Source organism: Cololabis saira, chromosome 4, assembly GCF_033807715.1.
Source record: "Cololabis saira isolate AMF1-May2022 chromosome 4, fColSai1.1, whole genome shotgun sequence".
NCBI classification, from domain to species: Eukaryota; Metazoa; Chordata; class Actinopteri; order Beloniformes; family Belonidae; genus Cololabis; species Cololabis saira.
The window spans coordinates 1,683,813-1,695,961 of NC_084590.1; the positions used below are offsets into that span (position 1 = coordinate 1,683,813).

Genomic DNA, 12,149 nt, shown 5'->3' on the forward strand with positions numbered 1-12,149 from the left:
CCGCTCATTCATTGGCCGTCCTCAGTTTAAGCCTAATGTCGTGTTTGTTGTGTTTGATGTTTGCTGCAGCAGAAGAGTCGGCGAGGGAAGGTGTTCGGGAAGGTCAACTGTAAGAACATCAAGCAGGACTGTCCGGTCCCGGACTGTGAGGACCCGGTCCTGCTGCCGGGACACTGCTGCAAAACCTGCCTGAAAGGTAATGATCCCCTCGCTGCAACCCCCCGGCTGCTCAAAACCTGCCTGAAGGGTAATGATCCCCTCGCTGCAACCCCCCGGCTGCTCAAAACCTGCCTGAAGGGTGATGATCGTCTCACTCACACTCCCGGCTGCTCAGCTCACACGGAAACCGCTTTACAAACCAGAGAAACAGCTAGATAGAGGGGGAAAAAAGAAATGTACACTTTTTAACCCTTGTGCTGTCTTTGGGTCAAGGGAGGGTGAAGGGAGAAAAGAAGGGATGAAGGAAAGAAGGAAGTAAGGAAGAAAGGAGAAAAGAAGGAAGGAAGTAGGAAAGGGAGTAAGGAAGGGAGAAAAGATGGAACGGAGGAAGGGAGAAAAGATGGAAGGAAGGAAAGAAGGAATGAAGGAAAGAAGGAAGTAAGGAAGAAAGGAGAAAAGAAGGAAGGAAGTAGGAAAGGGAGTAAGGAAGGGAGAAAAGATGGAAGGAAGGGAGAAAGAAAGGAAAGAAGGGAGGGAGGAAGGAATGGAGAAAAGGAAGGAAAGAAGGAAGGAAAAGCAAAGAAGGTAATAAAGGAACGAATGACGGAAGGGAGGTAGGAAGAAAAAGGAGTAAAGGAGGGTAAAAAAGGAGGAAAAGAGGAAAGGAAGAAGGGGGGAGAGAGCATGGCAGGAGGAAAGAAGGATAGAAGAATTGGGTCATTTTGACCCAAGGACAGTACAAGGGTTAAAGGGAACCTAATGTGGAAAGGGAAAACATTTTCTCTTCATTCAGTCCGTGTTATTGCTTCAGTTTTTTTGCTACCTTTCATTTTCCTCTCTTCTTTGTCTTGTATCTTTTCATTCTCTGCTGCACTCAGGGTTCTTTATTCTTTATTCCTTTTTCCTTATGCTGCAGTTTATCCTTCAGAACAGCTGCTGCTGCACACGGACCAGTCCATTCACTTTCACTCAGCTGCATTCATGCACATTTACTCAGTCCCACCTCATGTAAGAGGTACCACCCATGACTGTAGCCCCCCTCACACACACACACACACACACACACACACACACACACACACACACACACACACACACACACACACACCCCAGGGCGGGTCTAGAGCTGCACTGCTGGCGGTTTTTCTATGCTGTTCCTCTGGTGGAATGGAAAGTGAAGGTAAAGCCATGTGGAGTGAATGGTGTGTGTGTGTGTGTGTGTGTGTGTGTGTGTGTGTGTGTGTGTGTGTGTGTGTGTGTGTGTGTGTGTGTGTGTGTGTGTGTGTGTGTGTGTGAGTGTGTGCGCTGTTGTCAATTTTGAAGTTTGAGTGTGTCTGTCGTAGTTTTGGCACCCAGCATGTTTGTGTAAGTGATGGAAAACGGTGTGTGTTTTTGTATCTGTGTGTGTACGTGTAATGACTTAGTACACAAAAGGATACAGTATTGCTAAATATGAATAAGTGAGTGTGACACTCCCCAGAAGTCTCCGAGCATGCCCCGCGGAGAGAGGAGTCAGGGAGAAATGAGGAGAGTTTTCTGGTGGTGTGTGTGTGTGTGTGTGTGTGTGTGTGTGTGTATCCAACACAAAGCAGGAAAGCAGACAGTCCGACTGAGCTCCTCAAAAACAGCCTTGAAGAAATAACATTAGTGTGACTAAGAGCAGTGTGTGGTTTTCTTTCTCAAGAACATGTCAAAGGGCTGTAATTGGCTGAATGAGCACCTCTGCTTGTGTCACCGTGTGTGTGTGTGTGTGTGTGTATCTGCAAAACTCGCACGGTCAACACATCACACCCATGAGGCCGTGCAGCAGGACGGAGGAACAGTTCGGTCTTAACATCGCACGGCAGTGTTGCTCCCAATCCTTCCTGCTCTTCAGCTACAAAACAGAGCACTGAGGCTAAGGAAATTAGTGTAACCACACACGCATGCACGCACGCACGCACGCACGCACGCACGCACGCCCGCCCGCCCGCACGCCCGCACGCACGCACGCACGCACGCACGCACAGAGCCTGGCCTCAGTTAGTCTTTTATCCACATATATCCTAATCTTTACTCCAACCCAACACATTATAGCAGTCCTGACTCGGTCCAGCCGTCGGCAGACATTATGCCACAATGTGTTTTGAATTGTTTGGGTTAATGTGGGTTTATCTTTCCAGGGACTGACATGGTTTCAAATGCAGAAACTGCAGAAATGCAGTAACTGAAAGTCAGTACCCAAACCATAATACCACTTATTCAACTAAGTTCTAAACGGATTCATGTTCTCACAAAGGGAGCTCAACTTCTATTATTAGTGGCAGATCACTGGTCACAGTTTCTGCAAGCATGACTCTGATGTTATTCTCCATTTGCATACTGTATTTGATGTTTTAATCAGAGATGGGAGTGTATTGTGTTGTGACAACTGCAAATTAGTTGACAGTCAACATCTGTAATATTTGGATCTTTTAAACCATATCAGCCTGACTCCTGGAAACAATTTAATGCTAGAAACAGTTTGTTTTCTGTGGTATAAAATGAACAGTGTTGTCTCACAGCAAGAAGGTTCCTGGTTTAACTCCCAGCAGGGAGCGTGCAGCGTGCTGCTCTGCTGTAAATCTGAATCATGGTGCAGCAATAGCCAAAATATTTAAAGCAACAAACTTGATCTGTCACTTAAAACAGCAGTTTCCTGCTGAGCATGCTCACTGATCTGAAGCTAATAAAGCTAAGAGGTTAGAACTGAGCCGTAGGGAACACGGCCTGCAGCCTCTGCTATCTGTCATTCAGTGCGTTAACGCGGGAAGTTTAATTCCTCTTTAATTCAGAATTAAAATTAAATCCAATTTAAAATGAGTATAAATGACCATGTAAACACCTAATTCCGAATGAAAATGTCCATTCCGAATTAAACTTACTTCCGAAGTAAGTGGCTGGTTTATTCTGATTTTAAATCCCAATAGAATAATTCCGCGATCATATATACACTCATTCCTCTTTAAATGAATCCCGGTCTTTCTGCGCTGCACATCCATCCATCCATCCATCCATCCATCCATCATCCATCCATCATCCATCCATCCATCCATCCATCCATCCATCCATCCATCCATCCATCATCCATCCATCCATCATCCATCCATCCATCCATCCATCCATCCATCCATCCATCCATCCATCCATCCATCCATCCATCCATCCATCCATCCATCCATCCATCCATCCATCCATCCATCCATCCATCCATCATCCATCCATCCATCCATCCATCCATCCATCCATCCATCCATCCATCCATCCATCCATCCATCCATCCATCCATCCATCCTCCATCCATCATCTATCCATCCATCCATCCATCCATCCATCCATCCATCCATCCATCCATCCATCCATCCTCCATCCATCATCTATCCATCTATCCATCCATCCATCCATCCATCCATCCATCCATCCATCCATCCATCCATCCATCCATCCATCCATCCATCCATCCATCCATCCATCCATCCATCCATCCATCATCCATTCATCCAGATGTTAAAGATTCAGAATCAGTTTTCAAAATCAACCATAGCAAATGTATCACATCTGCACTCAGAATGAATGCTAGAATAATAAGGTAAAGTAAGTCACTGACCTACAGTACCTTCCTCACCTCCTCACTTGTTCTGTGGGAGAGAACCACAGCTGCACATAATATCATCTGACAGACTTTTTAAACCCCTTTCTTTACAGGTACAGATGACAAAAAACAGGCCGAGTCTCTTCTGGACAGCTTTGAGTATTTCTACGAGAAGGGCAAAGAGGACGATCTCCACAAATCCTACAACGACCGATCGTACCTGAGCTCGGAGGACACGGGCCCCGGGCAGAGCCACACCGGTCAGTCCCTTAGCACCCACGCACCACATCTAGCATTCTCATTCTCTACATGCTTGTACGGAGCAGTGAAAGCACAATGCCCTTTTCTGTCCCTGTGCAGATTTTGTGGCGTTGTTAACGGGCGTGACGGACTCGTGGCTGCCCAGCTCCAGCGGAGTGGCCAGAGTCCGGTTCACCCTGACCAAGACCAGCCTGACCTTCTCCATCACATACCAGAGGTAAAGCACTGAGCTGACGGAGGAAAACCCTTCACACTACACGGGAAGTTTAATTCCTCTTTCATTCAGAATTAAAATTAAATCCAATTTAAAATGAGTAAAAATGACCATGTAAACACCTAATTCTGAATGAAAATGTCCGTTCTGAATTAAACTTACTTCCGAAGTAAGTGGCTGGTTTATTCTGATTTTAAATCTGAATAGAATAATTCCATGATCATGTAAACACTCATTCCTCTTTAAATGAATTCCGGTCTTTCTGCTCGTTCCCTCGCCCGTCTGTCTCCATGATCTTATATTCCTGCTGGGCTGGTTTTCCAAACAAAGTTTCAAGATGCAGCAGCAGTAAACGCTGGTCAAGAGCAGAGACCATTTATTTAATACATAGAAATCATTAAAAGCTTTTCAAAGTTGTAGAGGCTAAGTTAGTTTTTCTTCCGGTAGTTTAACTTCCGGTCCCCCCCCTATCCAATCAGAACCTTCCCAACCCCCAGACCTGGAGAGGAATTGGAGAAAGACCATCAAACGTGTTTTCCATGTAAACCTCAATTCAGAATTACTATTTCCATGTAAACTTGAAGGAAAATAGTTTAATTCGGAATTATTTAATTCAGAATAATTAATTCCGAATTAAAAAATATCATGTAACCGTGGCCATTGTTGGCAACATGCTTGGCTAGTAACCGCAAAATTTGAAGTCATAATACGTTTCCACTAAACTACTAAATGTCAGATGTTGGTGTTTTCTTATCAGCCTTAAGCTGTGAGTTTTGTGTGTGGTTATCATGGATTCCCAGCCGTCATGTGAGCAGTCATCACCGCACTGCAACATCGGTAAACGTCCTTCCTGCCAACTCCTAAAACATGGTAGAAAATGATTCTAAGCTTGAGTGTGAGCTTCACAAATTGTGTTTTTGATGTATTCCTACACAGGAACTGGTGACTGCTGCTTGAATATTAACTTCAATCTACAGGACTGTCTCAGAAAATCTGAATATTGTGATTTTCTGTAATGCAATTACAAAAACAAAAATGTCATACATTCTGAATTCATTACAAATCAACTGAAATATTGCAAGCCTTTTATTATTTTAATATTGCTGATCATGGCTTACAGCTTAAGAAAACTCACTAAACTAAAATAATAAAAGGCTTGCAATATTTCATTGATTTGTAATGAATCTAGAATGTATGACATTTTTGTTTTTTTAATTGCATTACAGAAAATAAAGAACTTTATCACAATATTCAAATTTTCTGAGACCGTCCTGTACGCCATTTATTGACAACCTCAAACTGTGAAAATCCGACTTAAACTCTTGCAGGGCGAGCGTTGCATGTGGCAGGATTGACTTACACACATTTCCACCTCAGTGTCCTGATGAATCGTGTGTCTGGTCCAATAACTCTCCCCCCCAAGGTTTCCATCAAACCTGGATTCTGGATTTCTTTTTTAAAAACCATAAAAAAACTGTTTATTTTCATAATAATTCACTTTTTCCTCTTTTCAAACTGGCAACTCACTGACATAACCCTCACTTTTCCAGAATGGGCCGCCCAAGTAAACTAGTCTTCCTGGACACAGACGGGACGACGGCTTTTGAATATAAAGTTCCTAAGGGACAGTCAGACATGGTAAGATACAAAACATATATATATACAAATACAAATATATAGGCTACGGTACTGATTTGGAGGTACTGAAGATGTGTATATTTTCAAATATTTCACATATTTCCTGGACTACCTTGGTTACAACCATACTTTACCATAATTTTCACACACTTTTTTTGTAAAAATAGTGTAAGAATATTCAAATATTTCACCTTATTAAAGAGATTGAAGGCTTTTTTTTGCTTCAGGTACTGTGTTGCAGAGACTGTAAACATGTTATTCTCCATAATGTCCCCTAATAACACACATGCCTCTCTTCAAGACTACAACCACTGCAAGCACACTCAGTTGAACCTTTTTTACTGTACACTTACTGTACTGGAAATATGAAGGTGTAAACTTCAAACATTTGCCTTTATTACAAACGACATTTCTGCTTCAGGAACTGTGTTGTAAAGACTGTAAAACAGTATTCTTCCATAATTTCCCCTAATAACTCACAAACCTCTCTTCAGGACTAGAAGCACAACTAGCATACTCAGCATAAAGTTAGATGTTTGAGGTTTAAACCTTAATATTTCCACTTTTGTACAGTAAAAGTGTTTGAAATTTAATGTATGTATTTAATTCAGATATTCGAGATAAAAACCTTAATAATATTAGTTGTACTGGTGCATGTGTGTGTGTGTGTGTGTGTGTGTGTGTGTGTGTGTGTGTGTGTGTGTGTGTGTGTGTGTGTGTGTGTGTGTGTGTGTGTGTGTTTGTGTGGATCTGTGCACGTCTGACGGAGAGAAAGAGAGAAATGAAGTGTCAGCGTGATGAACACTCTGACCACAGGACTGCAGCCTCAAACTCTCACTTCTTTTCTCATAACTCACTGTGCAATAATAAACAATATACATACACACACACACACACACACACACACACACACACACACACACACACACACACACACACACACACACACACACACACACACACACACACACACACACACACACACACACACAGTGACATTTCCTTTCACCTGCAGGGCCTATTTCTAAACATTGCAAACTCAGTAATTGCAGTTACTATCCCCATGTAGTCAGTCAGTCCCTTGGACTAGACCAGGGTTCAGCAACCCGCGGCTCTTTAGCGCCGCCCTAGTGGCTCTTTTTCAAAAAGAGCCACTAGGGCTTTTTCAAAAAGGTTTGACCTTTTTTTTCCTTTCTTTTCTTTCCTTTTTTTTTCTTTTTTCCTTCTTTCTTTTTTCCTTTTTTTCTATTTTTCTCTTTTTTTCTTCCTTTTTCCTTTCCTTTTTAATCTCGACATTTCGACTTTTTTCTTGAAATTTCGACTTTTTTCTCAACATTTCATCTTTTTTCTTGAGATTGTACTTCAACATTAATCTCGACATTTCGACTTTTTTCTCGACATTTCGACTTTTTTCTCGAAGTGCATAATGAAAAACAATCTTCCCCCAGTTCTAACTAATATAGAAACATGCAGCATGTGTTGTCTTCATTCTAAAGTTTGTTTTTTGGTGTTTTTGGTCCAATATGGCATCTAAAACAGTTTGGTTTGCCGACCCCTGGACTAGAACCATCAGGATTCAGGTTTGAGATGCTCTGGGAGCAGAGAGCCACGGACTTATTATACGCCACAAATACACACATTTTCACATTCCATTTCAGACTTTAAAACTGCGTGCAGAGGAAGGAGCCCCTTAAATACACGGCCCAGAAATTGGCCTATTATTATTTCTAGATAAATGTCAGCGACAAGCACCATAGGACCTTAGAGAAAACATTCTGCTGCAGAAAAGGAAGGAGACGAAAGAGGAGGGTGTGCATTATTGAAGCAGAACTTTTGGAGAGAAAGAGAATTTTTCACATGTTACATCAGTGCTCAGCAGTGGGACAGAGAGGATTGCTAATTAAAGTTGAGATTATCCCTGAACTTTAAGTTATGAGGTGACGGCATACGGCCACATTTTGTCCCTCCGCCCGGGAGAAATTGTGGTTTTATGTTGAAGCTTTGCAGCCAAGAGTTGAGTGCACCGCCGCATATTTATGCACTGAGCAGACTTGAATGTGTTGTCTGTCTTTTTTGATGCACGGTTTAACATCTAAATGCAATTTCAGGAACAAAATAATTCAATAATGGGTTTTTCATGTTAGATTGAATGTTAAATGTGAGCGTGGCTGTGAGCCACCGCAGCAGTAATACCTGACAGTACCGTACCTGCCGGTGCTTGTGTTGTAGATCTGCGGGGTGTGGAAGAACATCGCCCAGACTATCGTACAGCAACTGCAGTCCGAGCTCGTGCGTGTCCGGATCAGCACGGCTCCGGGCAGACGGGAGGAAGTGGAAGGAAAGATCATCAAACACCGGGCGCTGTTCGCTGGTCAGTGGGATGATCACTTGTGTTTTCTATTGTCTTTTTCAATGCGCCACAATTCTGTACTTTCTCATGCAATCTAATGGTTTTCTACGGATTAACGTAGTTTAAATGTTTGGATTTGATTTATTACAGTTTTGTAAAAGACTAATGCTAACTTGTTTATCATGTAGAGACGTTCAGTTCAATGTTGACGTCAGAGGAGGAGAATTCGGGCATGGGAGGGATGGCCATGCTGACGCTGAGCGACACGGAGAATAACCTGCACTTCATCCTGATCCTGCAAGGGCTGATCAAACAGCAGGACAAAGGTGAGTGGGGGGTCGGGGTGTAACGATACACTAATCTCACCGTACGGTACGATACGCGATATTGAGGTCACGATAACGATACGATATTATAGCAGTATTTTTTTAACAACCTTGAATGAGGAACATATGACTGGAAAAAATGGTCTTTTATTTGAAAGACACAAAATACAAAACAATGCTGTGCATTTGCTCTATTGTTACAGTTTGTAATGCTTTATAACTGTTTAAGTTTTAAAGAGAAAGCCAGGCCAACCATTTTACACAAACTGAATAGTTTTTCTCATGTATGACTTGAAGAGAAAATTTAAACAACTAAAATTAAATAAATAAATAAATAAATAAATAAAAGTAAATAAATAAACTATGAAAAGTCCAAACTCCAAATGCAACATGACTGATATGGCCCTTTTGCACTAGTCCCGCTTCACCTCGGTTCTACCCGCCACGGCCCCGTTTTGCCCTTTTGCACTAGGGCTGAGGCGGGTAGAGCCGCTCCAAGCTGATACTTTTTTCTGTAACCATTCTAGCGAGGTTCTATACGGGGCTGAGCAGGGACTATTTCCGACGTCACCACCCTCCGCGCCAGTGATTGGTCGGGGGCGGGGCCGGCAGACATTTGAATCAGGAAGCGGGAGTCAGCGCGAGGCGACTCGCGACTCGCAGCGATTTTATTATACAGCACAAACGTCTGTTTGGTGATCCAACTCTGAGGTGCAGATGTTCATAAACCTGGTGGCTGTCGAGAAAATTAAAAAAGGGATGTAGACGGGCTGTTTTACTCTGAGCCGACACATACAAAGGTGTTGCGCAATCGAGTACGTCACAGCAGCTTCACCCCCCCCCCCCCCCCCCCCCCCCACTTCTCCCCTGGCTGTGCAAAAACACACGGGTGTAGCCACGTCGAGCCGAGCCGGGCTGAAGCGAGACTAGTGGATAAGTGGCATTATTGATCTTGTGCCAGAGCTCAGAGCTTCACCTGCTCCGGCCTGAGGCCGTAAGGTGAACCCCGGTATCGTTTCATCCTCACACCGTCGGGGATGACACAATCTTTACATCATAAAAAAGATTGATGCATGCTCACCTTAGAAGTAAAAGTTCAAAACCCTGCAAGAGTCCCGTGATCAGGACGCAAAATGGTACTAGTACATCTTACTGAGCGTAGTAAGATGTTCGTCCGTGGGTCGAGGTCGTCACGTGATCCCGCTACCAATTGGATGTTACTAGTAAACACAATATATTAATATTAATAAGCCAATATCAGCTACAGTTTGTCACCTCCATGACACGTATCGTGACGTTTTTGTATCGCAAAAGTTCGTGGCAGATAAATTGTTCCACCCCTAGTGGGCGGTGAGGAGGGAAACAGTGGGAAGAGCCTGAACTTAAGTAAAAGGGATGGAAAGTGAACAAAGTTTTAATTTCACTCTTGAGCAAAATTCTTGGAAACTTTGTCATTTTTTGAGAATCAGTCACCACTCGCATCTTCGTTGCAGTAAATAAACGTTAACATTTAAGCAATGTCAACAGTTGGTACTGATAAATCTTCTCTTTCTCTTCCTCTCCCTCCTCAGAGCTCCTGGTGGTGCCAATCCTAGTCCAGCTGGTTTACCGCCAACATATCCTGAGAGAGATCAGAGCCAACATCACCTCTCATGTGAGTAACAGTCCACACTTACCAGCTTTTACCATTTGGTTGGATTCAAATGTGTATTTAGAATAGAATAGAATACTTTATTGTCACTACTGTATGCATGGGTACAGTGAGATTAAACAGTGCAAACAGATGCAGGGGCATTTTTAAATAGTCAAATCAAGCCCTGAGATCCTATCTACAGATAATTACACATATTTACACATGTGGTGGAATATTGCACAGATAGGCCGCTAAAAAGTATTGCACGCTAAAAACAGTAATTGCACATGAAGACGTTCACAATTTTGTTCAGGGTGATTATGGCTTTAGGGAAAAAGCTGTTTTTCAGTGTGTTGGTTTTGGACCTGATGACCACCATTTACCAGCATTTTGCATCAAAGACTGTTTAAGCAATATACTGCATGAACGGTTCATTGCAGATACGTTGGTAAAACAAATCAGTTCTATCTGGTATAATGGGGACATTTGGGGTAAAGCGTGTTCTTGTGGAGTCACTGAGCACCCTGCTGCCTGTTGGAACAACATTCTGGATTTTAGGGTGAAGCACGAAGAAGCAACCTAGTCCCTTCAGTCCTCCTCCCACTCCTCCATCCCATCCTCCACATGTGAGGAAGCATGTGGGTTAGTCACCACGTCCAAGCCTAACCCTAACCCTAACCCTAACCCTAACCCTAACCCTAACCCTAACCCTCCCATCCAGCTACCCTGAGGCAGGAACATGAAAAGAGAGGGAAGTGAAAGAGGAGAGAAACTCTGCCAGCAAAGCTTCGGTCGGAGATGGACATGGATAAAGCCTGATTTAAGGTTCTGCATTAAACCAACGCAGAGCCTACGCCGTTGCTTCGGACTTCACTCCATTTCTCCGCGGTGCAGTACTCCCCCAGAGCTCTAGTTGATACGTTGTTTAGCTTCCGGCTTTTTACGGTCACAGTGAATCAAAGAGATAAGGACAACTATTGTGCAAAAAACCAAAACAACCCAAAAAAAAAAAAATCACACACACCCAAAGAAAAGAGCACTGGAAGTTCACGACTGCTTCACAAACCGGAACCAGAAATGCGTTGCTACCAAGCGAACCAATCACAGCCCTCTCGGTCTGCGTTGGGTCTGCGTCGCTGTAAGAATGGATTGAAGGATCGAAGTTACATTAGTGTTGGAAAAAGTCCTGTAGGCATAGGGACGTAGAATTGTCAAATTGGTTTAATTCACCGTACGAATTGGCACAGATTACTGTTGTAAACCTGTATTTGACCCGGTCTTTGTACGTTTTGACCGTATAGAAACGTAATTCTTGCCATTGTAAGAATGAGATGTGTATGATTGGATTGACTGTTTACGAGCGTGAACATATCAATCATTTGTTTTATTTTACCTGTCGTAAAATCACGTACTGACAATTGACGGTTTCAACAGGTTGGGTTTTGTCCCGTAAAATGAGCACTGCTGTATTTAGATACAGTAGAAGGCCGTGTCCATGAACCTATTGTCAAATTGTGTGTCGGTGACATTTTACACAGAACCATGGCTACCTCTAACTCCAAACAGTGTGTATTGACAAAGGATGCTATACATATGGAGGAGAAACAAACCTATTGCAGTCCTGTGAGTACAGTGTGGAAGGAGAAATATGGTTTTCCTGGTCTTGTCACAACGGAAGTACTGACCCTGCAGTTGGCTTTAAAACAAGACATTGTGAAAGCACGGAAGAAGAAAAGAAAAGCAGATAGAGCAAAGAAACAAATCAAACAGGCCACATCAGGAGTACATATTTCCCCTCTAACTTTCGCCTCGACGCGTAGTTCCATTTTTTGGGAGGTGCAGGTCAGGCTACGGCGTAGCTACGGAGAGACTCCCGCGTAGCTGCGTACCCTACAGCGTAGGTTTAACGCAGAACCAGAATTCAGCCTTAAGGGTTACAACACAGAGGGTGGTGGGAG

At 43.2% G+C, this 12,149-nt stretch overlaps 1 protein-coding gene across 2 annotated transcripts in view; it reads left to right on the forward strand.

Annotated features, from left to right (window-relative positions):
* chrd (chordin) overlaps window positions 1–12,149 on the forward strand; it is a 31,442-nt gene that overhangs the window by 2,366 nt on the left and 16,927 nt on the right. The window contains exons 3-9 of one of the 2 annotated variants that reach the window (XM_061720155.1): window positions 70–196; window positions 3,883–4,029; window positions 4,130–4,247; window positions 5,795–5,882; window positions 8,112–8,253; window positions 8,421–8,558; window positions 10,130–10,212. In XM_061720155.1, coding sequence (XP_061576139.1) covers window positions 70–196; window positions 3,883–4,029; window positions 4,130–4,247; window positions 5,795–5,882; window positions 8,112–8,253; window positions 8,421–8,558; window positions 10,130–10,212 — 843 coding nt within the window. The remainder of the gene's footprint in view (window positions 1–69; window positions 197–3,882; window positions 4,030–4,129; window positions 4,248–5,794; window positions 5,883–8,111; window positions 8,254–8,420; window positions 8,559–10,129; window positions 10,213–12,149) is intronic. The other variant, XM_061720156.1, reaches the window with a different exon arrangement.